The 16,355-nt window shown below is 31.6% G+C and overlaps 1 protein-coding gene across 2 annotated transcripts in view; it reads right to left on the bottom strand.

Annotated features, from left to right (window-relative positions):
- The window catches only part of LOC114325823 (uncharacterized), a 44,852-nt gene extending 32,646 nt beyond the window's left edge, over positions 1–12,206 (bottom strand). For both annotated transcript variants that reach the window (XR_007697027.1, XM_028273954.2), the window contains exon 1: positions 11,634–12,206. Coding sequence is in view for 1 of the 2 variants with exons in the window: in XM_028273954.2 (XP_028129755.2) it covers positions 11,634–12,117 (484 nt within the window). In the remaining variant the exon portion in view is untranslated. The remainder of the gene's footprint in view (positions 1–11,633) is intronic.
- Between the last annotated feature and the right edge of the window lie 4,149 nt (positions 12,207–16,355).

Here is a 16,355-nt window from a genome sequence, read left to right as displayed (position 1 = left end):
ACAATTCTATCTTGGGTCATATCAATGTTAATCCCCTTTACCAACATGTCCTGCCTAATCGTCTCCCCCCAGGTCTTCTTTGGTCTTCCTCTCCTACTCCTTCCAGGAATCTGGTGCATCTTGGCATCAATTGGTGCCACACCTAGACTTGCCTTTTATCCAATGTTTACTGCTGTTTGTTTAATGATGTTCAGTTCAAAAATAACTTCGAGATAGAACTGAACATCATTAAACAAATAGTAGTAAACAATGGCTATAACGAACAAACAATTATCAAAATTTTAAACCAAAACCTCCATAAGAAAGCCCTGAAATTAGTTTATCCACCACCACAGAAAGAACCCAGTACCTTCTGCTCTATCACATATACTGGCAAGATAACAACAAAAATAGCCAGATACATAAAAAAGAAAGGAATAACACCAGCTTTTAGAACTAACAACAACTTAAGCAAATATATTAAGAACAATAAGAGCCGAAAGAGAAAACAACTACAGAGTGGTGTCTACAAACTAACTTGTGGTGACTGTCCGAAAACTTACATCGGTCAAACTGGCAGAACCTTTGACAAACGGATAGCAGAACACAAAAGGGCTTTCATAAATATAAAAACAGACACTTCTACATACGCACTTCACCTTCTAGATCATAATCATTCTTTTAATGAACATTTTCAAATTCTGCATATTCAAAATAAAGGCCTTAAGCTATCTTTGTTAGAATCTATGGAAATTAATAAATTGAAAAATACAGATATAATTGTGATTGACCAACTCGAGACAAACAGCTCCCCACTCCTCAACCTCTTCAGTTGAAGACTTTAAAAAGGCAAACCCATAGTAAACTAAATCACTTGAGAAAGGCACTCTGCCGAAACAGCTGTAGTCACATAGTTATAATAAATTTTGTGGAAGTATAGAAAACAAACGTTTTCAGTGTTTTATTGTTAGATATTTCCAAAGTGATAGTCAATCAAAAAGCCTCATATTCTCCATCCAATTTTCTGACCATGTACTGTATATCATCCTCATCAAAATGTAACACGGTCGTCAGCGAAGTGCAAAGTGAAAAAACATTCGAGCAAGAATCGCATAAACTACGTATGACAGAAAATTCCAAGATATGGAAGCTTCATTAAAATGATGGATTTAACAGATGAATATGATAATCCAGTTAACATCGCATCGGCAATAAGACGAGCAAACAATAACTGAAATAAACCAAAACAACAAGAATGGGGCAAAAATAAAAAAAATATATTATTTTCTTTAAAAGCATGATGACTAACATTATGATGTTTCTCTTATTTTATTTTAATTAGATTACTAAACAATCCTAAATTAAAAAAAGGCGTCATAAATAAAACAATTCTATTGTAATACAAAGGCTTATTACCAATTCTAATAGACCTTTCACACCCATTCAAAAAATTGTAGATAATATTTGTGGCATTCAACAATGCTATCCTGTTATTTAGACGTCGAGTCGTTTAATATGCATAAACAATTACATAATAGCAATAAAAAAAGCGTAAACTGAATATAAACAGATTATAAAATTCAGGGAAATGAGGCTATTTTACATAGAACTTTACGAACAAATTGTTTACATGAAATTATAAATGTACTCTTTCTACGTGCATCGTTAAAATTTGGACAAAAGTCTAAATATTCCGGAAAGATTAACTGTTTCATTTTCTTCTGTTAATTAGTTAAGTAAACTAATTGTGTGTTATGAGACATTGAATAGATTGTACGCTAGAACTGTAATAAACGAGCACTTATTCTACCTATTAACATATTTTGTAGATAGTTTAGTTTGCTTGAACTTATCTGAACTTTTAGAATGACGTACTAAATAGTAAGTAGATAAAAATACAGTTTTTTACTAAAATACAAATAAAATAGAATTTCCGCAGCTGTATACAAACTTTTATAATAAGTAATTATTAACAAATGAATACTTGGATCCCGCGTACCAAAAAAAAAGTTGATTAATAGCAAGCTGAAAATTTGTTAATAGCTTAAGGGTATCTAGTCGGACAAACTTTGATGTATGGGAACACTGGAACAGGGGAAGTTTTAATTGTGGAACAGGTTAAAAATTTGGAACGTCAGACTACGAAAACGTTCCATGTATTTTGTCGAACAGAATTTCCAATTGATTTGTTTCGATTTCATTAAACTCTCATGCAAAAATCAGATTGGTGTTTATCACCAACTGGCCATTTTAATGAGAACATGTGAAATGACAGGGATCATGTCGGCTAGTAATATCAGTCTGATCTTTACATGAGAGTTTAATGAAAGGGTAACAAATCAATTGAATGTTCTGTCCGACAAAATACATGGGACGTTCTCGTAATCGGATGTTCCAAATTTTTAAACTGTTCCACAATTAAAACTTCCCCTGTTCCAGTGTTCCCGTACATCAAAGTTTGTCCTACTAGACACCGTTAAGCTACTAACCAATTTTCAGCTTGCTATTAATCAACTTTTTTTTGGTACGCGGGATCCAGGTCTATAACTTCATTTTCAAATTTTATTTATTTCTAAGAAGTACCTTATATTACCAAAATACAAAAAGGATTACCAATAATTACAAAACCTGTTAAAGACAGATTAAATTACCAAGTAGAGTGCCTACACTACAATAAATAAGAGGCTAGAGAATCCAGGCAAGCAAGAAATAGAAGAAGAATGGCAGACCATACAGACAGACATGTCGAAACCATCGGAAAAATTTATAAGAATATACATAATATACAGAGACGTCATGACTCGTTCCATGAAGAATGTAGGAATGCTTTGGCAAGAAAAAACACAAAGCAAAACTAGAAAGTACCAGAGAAAATACAAAAAATACCAAAAACTATGTGAATAGAAGAAGATATGTTAAAATAATTTGCCGAATGGAGAAAAAAGAAATGCTAGAAAATCAATTGAAAACAAAAAAGATGCCTACAAAAACAAAGAGGTAAAAAGTCTACCAAGAAGTTAAGAAAGCCTGAGAAATTAAAAAGAATAATACAGAATTTTTCAAGAGCAAAGAAGGTTTACTTCTAGGAGAAACTACAGAATAATTAACTAGATGGGTGGAATACTTCGAAAGTTTCTTAAATACAGGCCAACAAGAGGAACTAGAGGTAAATGAGAATTGGCAAGATGATGAAGAAGGAACGTGCGAGAACAGCTAAACTACGAGTGTACAAAACAGTAACCAAATCCACAGTCATGTGATGCATACCAGCGAAACGTGGATTACGAACCAGTAGGAAGAAAAGAAAATAGATATCTGGTAAAGAAAGGTACCTACTCAGAAGAATATTTGAAAGAATAATAAAGAAATAATGAGGGTGTATGGAAAACCAATAATTATAACAAAAATATGAGCCCAAAGGTAGATGGCTTGGTCACATTATACGAATGCCATCAATACTGAAGGAAAAGGAAATGGGGAAAAGAAGAGGACGTCCAAAAGAAGAAATGGTTGGAAGCATCAAAGCAAGACTTGTCAGAAATAGGTGTGAGAGATTGGACAGAAAAATTTAGGAAAGAATAGTTTGCTGATTGTACCAGCTTCTTCATTTCTCTTGATCCTTTTATTACCTCGTCCTGACATCACTGTGATCTTGTTGTTTGACGCAAATTTCAAAAAGATTTTAAGACATTTATTGAAGTTCCAAATCATACCTGATTAATACAGATAACTTTGGATGCAGAATTGAATGTGAATTGAATCATTTTAAGTTTGTAGGATCGGTAAAATTATTTAATATTACAATATTATATTACAGCGTGAAATATATAGAGATGCGTGCAGTAAAGTTAGCGATGTGTTGTATAACAGGAATATTCCAATGACACTGAAAGGAAAATTCTATAAAAATGCAGCAAGGTCAGCTATGATGTACGGCACTGAATGTTGAGCAGTTAGAAAAAAAAATAATGCATGAGGCGGAAATGAAAATGTTTGGATGGATTCGTGGATTGACAAAAAATACGAAATTAAGACTGGAAATATAACAAACACTGAAAGAAAAATGTTATTGATGAGTTTAATTGTATTCATATGAAACTCAGGTCCAAGGGAAGCTAGTGTACTGTTCATTTACTGTTGTTAACATTGTTAATCAGTAATTCCATTTTACTAAATCAATAATTCTAAAATATCAGTAGCAATCAATTATTATGTTTGTATATGCCATTTTGTAAAAGTGTAGATACGCATCTTAAATCTATAAAATAAATATACATTTATTCATTAGCTGTAGAAATTATTATAATGGTAGGGGAGCCCAAGCGGAGATTTTTGCAGTTACTCGAGCGCGTCAGATTATCACATGGGAAGAAACCTTGTACCCAGTAAATGTACCTCTACCATATATTGGCTCTTAATACAGGGAAGTTCGTTAAGGGCGGTCCGAAAAAAAAATCTATACTTAGAAAAACTCGAAATCATCAGATTAAGATAAAGCTTGATAAAGTAAGTTAAGTACATGCAAAACAGTGTATATTTCAAAAATCTGACGATTTGAGCGGGTAAGGAAATGGGTGAGTCACAAAGTTTCACAAGAAAAAGTGAATATTTCGCGAAATAAACGTCAGATCGAAATACTGAAAGATACACGTATTCAATATTTTTGAAAAATCTATCGATTGGCACCAAACAGGATCCCTCACGGAGGTGGAGTGGGAGGTTACAATAAATAGGAGCTCCCAATTTTTATTGCAGATTTGGATTTTTACGTAAAAATATGCAAAAAAATGGAAAGTCCCCTATTTTATGGAAAATTTTACTTACTTTTTTTGGTTTTAGGACCTACTTTTCACAATCCAATAGGTCCCCATTACATTCAAGTAACTGCAAATTTAGCATACAGTGGAACCCCGATAAGTCGGCCTCCGATAACCCGGAAGTCCGGCTAACCCGGATTGATTTTCATCAGATAAAATAAAAATGTTTTCACTTTGACTGAGTTTTTTTACCAAGAAATAAACAATAATGTATACAACTGTACGTAATTTAGATGTACTGGACATAAGTATTTCATTTTTTGGCAATTATAATTAAGTTTGTCTGTAAGAGTACCATATTTTATTAATTTTTACCATATTCTCCGGCTAACCCGGATTTTCGATAACCCGGATCGACCGCGGTCCCGATTAATCCGACTTATCGAGGTTCCACTGTACTTTCTTCCCCTACTATAATATTTTTTCAATTATAATTACGAAAGCCGTAAGATATCTGCCGGAAGCAAATTGTTTTCGAATGACCTTTGCATTGCAATATAATACTTTTATCTTGGATTTACAGGGATTTTATGTAAATTTCGTAATTCGTTAAGTTATATTATATACACAACATCGTCAGTCTTATCTTATTTGATTTACTATGATGATCCATGTCACATTAACTAAAGTAAGCACAATTTACATTATTTTGCTTGTTTTAAGGAAATTTTCCGTTACGTGCAATTATTTATGTTGAAACTTTTAACAGTGAAAATAAAATAATATGCATATTAAATATAACGAAAATCGCCAAGTGTAGAGATCAAGCAATGGATCCAAAGCCATTGGCTTTGCCAATTTCCCAAAATTAAACCAAACATCAACAATACAAAGAACAAGCTCCTTCTATTCAAGCCAGCGAAATTCAAAATATCAAGAATTAAAAAATGAACAAGAGCCCAGGAAGCGCCTGCACAATAGCTAAAATAATTAAATTTGAAGGACATCAGTTAGTTCATAAAATCTAGAAGTTGATTAAAGATATATGGGAACAAGAAGTACTACCCAGTGGCGGCTCGTGATTTTTACAATAGGGGAGGCTATACCTAACTGTAAAATATCTAGACAAATTTGCACTAGCAAAAAAATGCGCCAAAAAATGTAATTTAAGGCCCCATTTTTTGACCATTTTTTATTTACATTTCATAATATAATCCTAATTCATAATTTCATGATATATCATTTTAAAAATAGTTAGTCTAATTGTAAAAGTTTAATACCAAAGTTTGTGTCGTTTATTTGTTAACAATTCCATCTATTTGTACCTAAATAGATACCTCGCATATCAAAATAAATACAGATTTGAAGTTTTGCAGTCCATACATAATGAAGTTTCAAATTTTTTAAGATACTCAACTGAATTTTTTTAATTCTAAACGCGGCCTACTGCGAATTCAAAAACACCATAAATTACCGATATTTGGCTTTGAGTTAGAGATATCGGAAAAAGTTATTTGAGCAAGTTGTTCCAAATATTATTATAACCCCACATACCAAATTTCATAACAAAATTCGCACTTTTAGATTTTTCATTATTTTTAGTCAGGACCCTAACATTCGTTGTCCCGAGACCCTTGGTATATCTCCGGGCAGCGTGTGATGGCACCGTAGATGCCACTGTTAGGAGACCGGGTCTCCTTAAACGCCTGCTGCGCTGCACGGAGCATTAGCAACGGAGACTGTTGGGCTTCTCGGCTCCGTGCTCCGTTAATGCATCTCGGGATAACCCAGGGTCCTGCCTACAATAATATGTATTAAAACTGAGACGCAATCAGCGTTCTAATGCTAATGCTCCGTACGTATGGATAATTAGTGATATGGAATTTACACGTTGTATAATAGTGAGAGTTGTACTTGTTGTTTTCGCGATTCATGATAAACAAAACAGTGTAGAGTGTGTAAAAAATGTATGGGGAGGCTGAGCCTCCCTTTCCTCCTCTGACGAGTCGCCACTGGTACTACCTGTGAAATGCACAGAAGCAATACTAAGCCCTATCAACAAAAATAAGGCTGAATGTCAGAATTATCGAGGCATAGCGCTGCTCAACATAGCGTATAATATATTGGCTATGTACATTAAGAACAGATTAATAACCACGGTTAATAGAAGCATAGGAGGATATCAGTATGGGTTCAGAAAAGGCAAGAAGAAGAAGAAGAATTATCGAGGCAGATTAACAAAAAAGCGTAGCATTTCACGATGCTTCTTTTCATTAATTTCAAACAGGCATTTAATCGAGTGAAAAGAAGAAAACTATCCACAGCTTTGCAAGATATGGAAAGCTGTCTAGAAGCTATTATAAATGATATATGTATTTAACTCTCCAAATGATCATGAATAAATTCCAAAAAACCCCCGTCAAATTTTTATGTAGTGCACAAATCCCACTGTTATTTTTTTTAGGCCAAAAGAACAAAGATGTTCCTGCCATAAGAAATGCACATGTTCATTTTCAATATAAAAAATCTCTTACAGTTTTCGATAATATTGGAAAAAATCGAATTTCATTTTGTAACTTCAAAAGGTTGTAACTTTTTTATGTGCACATTTGTACTAAGGTAAGTAGGTTTGGAACTATTTTTGGTCCCATAATATGTGATTTAATTTATGACCTATCTTTTTAATGCACCCTGTGTTGTATAAGTACCTATAATGCAACTAAAACATATTTTATTGTGCAAAATAGCTTCATCATATCAAAATACTAATCATAAGCGTGGGAAGCGATAAAACTTGTTGAAACTTGTAAAAACGCATATAAATTCAGAATACTTTGTTTGATTATCAAAACCACATAGATAATAAACTAATAAAATCGTATGCGATAACCGGTATTCTTCCTAGAGAATATTTATAGAAATTATAATGTATTCATTATGACTCACACAATATAGTACTTATACACTCGAAAAAACATAAAAAAATGTTATTGGTAGAAGCAGTTTCACTTACAATAAAGTAACAAACCACAGTGAGTTTGCGTTGTTAATAAGTATATATAATAGTTGCAGTATATATAATAGTTGCTATATAATAGTTGCAGAAAATGCAATTGTAGAGATAAAGGAAAGGAAAATATTCGAATAAGGTTTAAGAGGTCGGTCCTGCGAAAAGTGGTCCAAATTTATTTAAACAATGTTTTTATGCAAATTGCAAATTGTAAATAGTATATTGTACAACAAGTGAGAAAAAAAGACATATTTCTCACGAGCGCAGAAGTTTGTTGGCACGAGCCGATGGCCGCAAATCAAGCGAGATATAAATATGTCATTTTCTCATGTGTTGTACACTGTACTTTTTCTATGGATGCGGTTTTGTTAATAACAAACTTTAACAATCTAAAAAAATAATTTACATATGAGTTTTTAAGTATTTTTCAAATTTTAAATTGCTTATAACTCGAATCAACAACTATCAACTGTGAAGACAAATAAGAAACCATTTTTGTTTAAAATAATTCAAAAAATCTAAAAAAATATGGAGCAAATGAGGTGATTTTTGAATTTGTTTAAAAAAATTGTTTAAACAATAATTTCTCTCAAAAATTTCGCCCGTCAGAAATTTTTTCATATGCGAGCTGCCTCACACATGGACTAATAGAAGAATACGAGGAAGTACGGCATTAAAAAATATAACTTCAATATTAAAATACTTATACTAAATTTACCATCAAGATGCAGTAGAAATAAATAAACCAAGACACGTTAAATGCTACTAGGAGCACTCCATAATCATGATTTACAATGTATAAACTTTGTAAATCATGATTTGGGATTTACAATGTATATACATTGTAAATTATGATTTGAGAGTGCGCCTAGTAGCATTTAACGTGTCTTGGTTTGTTTATTTCTACTGCATCTTGATTGTAAATTTAGTATAGTAAAAGAAACCGTATAAACATCTGTAAAAATATTACTACATTTGGACGTTGAGAGGTGACTCAAATTTTTTTTCAGAAATAGCTTAAAAATAACTCAAATAATAATATTTGAGTTATCCTCCCTCTCAAAAAGGTCCGGAACATTGTTTAAATAATCAAAATGTCAAAAAATGAAGGAAAAATTCGATTTTTTTCTTCGTCTATTGATTATAACTTTAAAAGTATTCATTTTCGAGAAAAGTTGTACTAACATAAAGGTTGCGTAATTAAATTTCCTACAATTTAGAATTAGTTAAGAATTTAAAAAATAGTCACCCTTGTTGCAAAATAGCAATAATTGCGAAAAAACCATACAAAAACAAGCATTCGCATTTTACGTTTTTCAACCATTCATGCTATACTTAGGACCTTCATATTTTACCCAAAATAACTTTATGATACGGTAAAACAATACTGTAAATTTCATTATGATCGGTTCAATAGATTTTGCAAAATAAATTTTGCAATCCAGCTTTCGCAAAAAAAATTAATTTTTTCAAAATGTTACAGGACTGAAAATAAGGAAGATAGCAAGTTGAATTTTTTTTGCATATAGAAGTGTACCGTACCTTTCATTTGCAATTTATAAAATTAAAATCGACTAACTACCACGGCGTCAGGATTTTTTTAAATAAACATTAATTATATTGGTGCTACGCGCAGGACAGCGGATAGTTTGCTTTGATTGGGCATTCCAATTACCTTTGAAAATTATTGATACATTCTAATTTTTATTACATTTCGATATAAATAAATAAATTTGTTTATTGCAAAATAAAAACACATACTCTATCCTTTGAAATAACACTTTTTTTAGCAAAAACTTTCTTTGTTCATATATTTTAACTTAGAAAATAAAAGTTTATTATTTTTAAACATATGCAATTGTTTAAACAATGTTTCACAAACAATTTAATAAAATTAGTTTGATTTTTGTGGAATTAAAATATTAAAATACAACAAAAATAGAGTAAGAAAATAATATATTAGATAAAGGTTGGAAGAAATTTTGGCTGAAATCAACTTGTGTGAATCGAACAATGCTGTCCTGCGCGTAGCACCAAAAATTAATGTTTATTTAAAAAGTTTCCTGACGCCGTGGTAATTAATCGATTTTAATTTTGCACATTGCAAATGAAAGATATAGTTCACTTCTATAAGCAAAAAAAAATTCAACTTGCTATCTGCTTTATTTTCAGTCCTGCAACATTAAAAAAAATGAATTTATTTTGCGAAAGCTGGATTGCAAAATTTATTTTGCAAAATCTATTAAACCGATCCTAATGAAATTTACAGTGTTGTTTTACTATATCATAAAGTTTTTCTGGGTAAAATATGAAGGCCCTAGTGTAGCATAAATGGTTGAAAAACGTAAAATGCGAATACTTGTTTTTGTACTGCTTTTTTTTTCGAAATTATTGCTATTTTGCAACAAGGGTGACTACTTTTTAAATTTTAAACTAATTCTACATTGTAAGAAATTTAATTACGCAACTTTTATGTCAGTAGAACTTTTCTCAGAAATGAATAGTTTTAAAGTTATATTCAAAAAACCAATAAAAAATCGAATTTTTCCTTCATATTTTGACATTTGGATTATTTAAACAATGTTCCGGACCATTTTGAGTTGGAGGATAACTCAAATATTATTATTTGAGTTATTTTCAAGCAATTTCTGCTAAAAAATTTGAGTCACCTTTCAACGTCCATCTCAAAACAGATGCGCCCTGGACTAGTAAGAAAAAGATAATTAGGGACATTAACACAAAATGTGCTGCACGCTGCACGTACAATTCACGTAAAAGTTTTCAAATAAAATGTATTACATAGTATTTGGGAGAAACTTTCAACAAAATGCAGCACATTTTTTGTATTACCTAAACAAAATTATTACAATTAAGTTATATCAGTAGTAAACAAATGCATAGATAAATACATTATTCAAATCACAAATCATATTTATTATGACGTAATCAAATTTGCACTCAGACTCACACCCAATTTTGACAAATATGTACCTACTACATCGTATATCTCAAGAGTAATAGAAATGAACAAGAAATAAATAAAGTGCAAAACTAGCCACTAATGTCAAACATTTATAAAGAAATGGCATGATAATTTAAAGTTTTTAAAATACATACACAAATTTTTTTCCAATAATAAATACACACGTATTTGGAAATCATCGAAAAAATCAAATAAAAAAAATATGTGCACTGGATTTTCATCCAAATTATAGCTAATGAAGCCTTACCGATTATATTATAATAGGTATGTACTTTCTATAAAAAACTCGTAAAAATTCTTATCAAAACTCATAAAAATATATAGATATGTACATATAACAATATGTAAAACTTAATAACAATTAAGTTAAATTAAAGTTTACGCCCAATAATATTGAATTTAAAAAAATGCATAAATCGACTAGGTGGGCAGGTTTAGGTCTTTACAATTTAGGGCAATATGCAAAAATATACTGTAACTGGAGCTGGTGAAAAACTGAAAGTTCAACCAGAATAAATTGCTTAATTCTTGTTAAACTGTTTTAATTTTAAATGATTTTTAACGAACAAAATATTAGTAAAACCATTTCAGGGTGGCAATTAGGGAAATTACATCGGTAAACCACCGATTCCCACACTGAAATGGAACTGGGCCGGACACGTCGCCCGAATCAGTGATGGGAGGTGGACGAACAGATTGTTTAAGTGGAGGCCGAGATTAGACAAAAAAAAATAAAGGAAGACCTCCTGCTCGTTGGACTGACAATCTCAAGAAAATGTCAGGAAATTGGATGCAGAGTGCTCAAAATAGACCAAAATGGGCAAAAATGAGGGAGGCCTATGTCCAGCAGTGGACGCAAAGGGCTGTGTGATGATGATGATCATGAATAAAACCTTTAGCTTACCTGTTAATACTGTCTGGTTATTGCGCTGCCTAAAGACTTCCCTACTTCTTTTAACTTGCTGCTTACTGGACGCTCCAGCTTTCCTCTTGGCCGGTGAAATATTGGAATTACTAACTAAATTTTCACAATTTCCTTGGTTCTCGTTCTCTTCCAGCTTCCTCAGATCAATCCCGAACCTATCGTTGAACCTCTTCCTGTCAATGTTGCACTGTTCGTGAAGCATTCTATCGGTGTCGTGGAAATTCTCGCTCTCTTCCAATTTTCTAAGATCTATTCCGAACCTGTCATTGAATCTTTTCGTGTCAATTTCGTACTGTTCTTGTAACATCCTTTCGGTGTCTTCTATGCTGGCAACTCCGAAAAGGCACTTCTTGATTCCCATGACTTTTTTAGATTGTGCTAAAGTTGTGTTTACATTTCTAGGTTTCAAAACCTTTTTGTCGCTGGTTCGGAGAACGACGATTTTACACACGTACGAATCCATGATCCTCGCGTTGAATTCACTGCACTTATAACAACTGCTGAACCCCTACGAAACCTACGGTGGCTATGCGCTTTGTGAAATTTAACGACAATGTTGTTGGGATTTGAAGTTGCGTTCCCCTTCTTTACATTCAAATGCGCGAGTTTGGCCAATAGAGACACAATGCGACGTAGATTTGACTGTGGTTGGTTGTTCGAACGTAGGTTGCCCGCGGCGATATTTGAATTTCTGGCGGAAGAGCCTGTATAGACAACATTGGCAAATGTTGTGACAGGTTCATTTCAAGATTTTACAGGTCTTTGCAAGATTTCAGGATTTTACAGAAAGGATCCGTCTTCAAAAAATTCTTTAAATCAACCTAAAATGTATTTTTTCTGTTATTATATTATTCCGTATAATATGTCCTTCTGTTTATTCGGATAGTTTGTTTCTTAATAAACATGAGGTACCTAATAGATTTGATTAGGGATAGTTTGGAAAATTTATTATTATGGAAAATAAGTTATTATTTTTTAAAGAGATCTTAGATTTGGATACTGTTTTTACCTTTGTTGATATATACAGAGAGAGTCTGTAAAGTGGAATAAATTCAATATCTCAAATACTAATTGTTTTTTTGGAAAATGCTCAGACCCGTAGATTAGTATTTCAAATTGTCCTTTTTGACATTCAATAATAATGTATACAGGGTGTCCCAATTTAGAGATATGACGTCATCGTCGATTTTCTTAAATGGCAACACTGTCATTTTGATAGCTAATTTGATAGGGTTTGTAAAGTTATACATAACTGCAAAATATCAAATTTTTATTCTCTACCATTTACAAGATAATAGAAAATAACAAAGTTATATCTGTAATTTGGAATATATTCAATAATTAAAATACTAACTGTTTTTTTGAAAAATTCTCAGACCCGTCGATTAGTATATCAAATTGTCCTTTTTGACATATAATAATAATGTATACAGGGTGTCCCAATTTAGATATATGACGTCATCGTTGATTTTCTTAAATGGCAACACTGTCATTTTGATAGCTATTTTGATAGGGTGTGTAAAGTTATAGACAACTGCAAAATTTCAAATTTGTATTCTCTACCATTTAGATGATAATAAAAAATAACCAAGTTATGAAAAAGAAGTAATCAACTAATAATTGAATTTAATTATTTCAATAAATTAAGCAAAAACTCATAATGTTGCCCTCAATTATTGTCAAATTGTCAATGGGCAACGTTATGAGCATTTTCTTAATTGAAATAAATAAATTCAATTACTATTTGATTACTTTTTGTTCTTCATAACTTTGTTATTTTTTATTATCTTGTAAATGGTAGAGAATAAAAATTTGAAATTTTTCAGATGTGTATAACTTTACACACGCTATCAAAATAGCTATCAAAATGATAGTGTTGCCATTTAAGAAAATCAACGATGACGTCATATCTCTAAATTGGGACACCCTGTATACATTATTATTATATGTCAAAAATGACAATTTGATATACTAATCGACGGGTCTGAGCATTTTTCAAAAAAACAGTTAGTGTTTTAATTATTGAATATATTCCAAATTACAGATATAACTTTGTTATTTTCTATTATCTTGTAAATGGTAGAGAATAAAAATTTGATATTTTGCAGTTATGTATAACTTTACAAACCCTATCAAATTAGCTATCAAAATGACAGTGTTGCCATTTAAGAAAATCGACGATGACGTCATATCTCTAAATTGGGACACCCTGTATACATTTTTATTGAATGTCAAAAAGGACAATTTGAAATACTAATCGACGGGTCTGAGCATTTTCCAAAAAAACAATTAGTATTTGAGATATTGAATTTATTCCACTTTACAGACTCTCTCTGTATGTAAATAATATACAGTATGCAGAGTTGAGTCGGATACTGAAAAAAAGTATCCGGATACCGGATACGGATACTCAAAATGTATCCGGATACTTTTTAAAAAAGTACGAATACTTTAATTTAAAAATGTATTCGGATACAAGTACCCGGATATTTTTTTCGGATACTTCCTAGGATACTTTGAAGGATACTTTTTTTAAGAAGGACATAAATTATTAGTATTAGAACTGTGATGTGCATGTATTTTTATTGTAATATATGTATAATAATAAAAATACATTAAATGATGGAGAAAGAAATCAGAAAGTACTCAAAAAAATTGTTTATTGCTTATGAATAATAAAACAAGAACATAAACTTATAAGGAAACATTAAATTAAAATAAAAACTTACTAATACAGAAAGTATTCCAATTGCTGACGAAGTCAGAAGTAAAGTGCCTTTGAATTTGCCTTTGTAAGTACCAATGCCTCAAAGAGTTCGTCGCTTAAAGCTTTTCTTTTAGGCGTATCAATCATAGTTGCAAAAGAGAAAAGTCTTTCAACTGGTGCTGACGAAGATAAGCATGTGTTGTACTTTACTGACACCCTTTTTAAGATTGGGTATTAATTTAAGATGTTCAAATTGGTTCTTTTGTCCTCCAAATATCTTAGCAACTCCAACTGTACTTTTGAAGTTTTATTATTGATGCTGGAACCCTGTTCATTCTGTGTATAATTAATAGTACAGCTGTTGTCCACTTGCTGGTCTCGAAAATTGCTAAAATCAAAAAAGTCATCCAAATTTTGATCTCCACTTTCATCTGATTCATTGCAACTTTCCAATTCCACTTTTGTTTTGGCGACAGTTATAATGCATTTTTTTATATCTTCTATAGTTTTTTTGGGATTTTTTCTACGAAAAAAGTAGAAAAGTATCCAAATATCAAAAAAAGTATCCGGATGCCGGATACTTTAAAATTTGATCACGGATACGGATACCGGATACAAAATTTAAAAAGTATCCGGATACACCTTTTGGATACATAAAAAGTATCCGGATATTGTATCCGGATACAGAAGTATCCGGATACTACTCAGCTCTGACAGTATGTTGCAAAAGTATGGAATAAATTCATTATTTCAAAAATAGACGCCTTTAAAAAAATCTAAAAAAACACGTTAATTTTTGAAAGGTCATCAATTCTTATCTTCTTCCTTCTGAAAAACAAGAAGCAATAATAATTTCGAATAATGAAGTCGTCAATAATTTGCGATATGAGGACGACACAGTAGGTACTCCTAGCTTTTACTCAAGAAAATCTGCAAACATTATTTGATAGTGTCGTTGAGAGCTGTAAGGAAGCAGGTCTGGATTTGAAATCTGAACATACGGAAAACCAAATTACTCATAATTAGACCTCGGGAAATATGCAAAATGCATATTAAGTGCATATTTGCATATTTTGGATAAATTTTGTAAGTGCATATGCATTTATTAAAATTGCATATTTTGAGACTTTATTGCATTTTTTGCATAGATGCATTATAAAGAGAAATGAGAAGTCTCAGATCTAAACAATCAATCTGAAAATTCTCGTGGAACCCCAATCTGGTAATATCCTTAATATCTGCCTTTTACAATTTATAAGGCGAATAAAGGAGACGAAGGAGACTCTACAATATGCAGTCACATTTTGTTAGTGAAAACATTTTGTTATTGTTAAGTGATGCTGCGCCATATGACCAAAAGTGGACAACATTTAAAAATATTTTTTCAAATTTGTTACTTGTCTAGAGCACGCTTCTGCTACAAATAGAGTAGCAGGAGGCTACACACTACAAGGATGGAATTTCCAATGGTCAATACCCTTCTATCAAAAATAAAAACATATTTTTAAAAGCGCTTCTGCGGGTATAGGTGTATAAAGATCGTTTACCTAATGTGCCTTTACCACCTGAACCTGTGATAACTAGATGGAGAACATGGTTAAATTCTGTAAATTTTATAACCGATATTTTGAGGGAATTAGAGACGTCATTTGTAGTTTCGATGTAGACGTAACTCAGGTGCTATGAAAAATGTGTGGATGTTTTAAAAAACCGTTATTAAAAAGTAATTTGACACATATCCCAACCAATTTTGTAAATATTGCTTAGCCAATTACTAAATTAGAAAAACGAAACATTTCTTTAGACAAAGTATTGAAATTATCAATTCATTAAATGAAATAATTAAACACCTTGGTGAAATCAACAAAGTGTATCAAAAATTCTGCACGGCGTTAAAGAAAAATGAGGAAAATCACAAAATAAATAAAAAAAATTATTAAGATGGGGAAATGTGAAGATAATTTAATTTTATAGGTAAAACCCTCAATTAAACA

The sequence above is a fragment of the Diabrotica virgifera genome, chromosome 3, assembly GCF_917563875.1.
Source record: "Diabrotica virgifera virgifera chromosome 3, PGI_DIABVI_V3a".
Lineage (NCBI taxonomy): Eukaryota > Metazoa > Arthropoda > Insecta > Coleoptera > Chrysomelidae > Diabrotica > Diabrotica virgifera.
The sequence above is the reverse complement of the archived record's forward strand: the minus strand, read 5'-3'. Positions and strand labels throughout refer to the sequence as shown.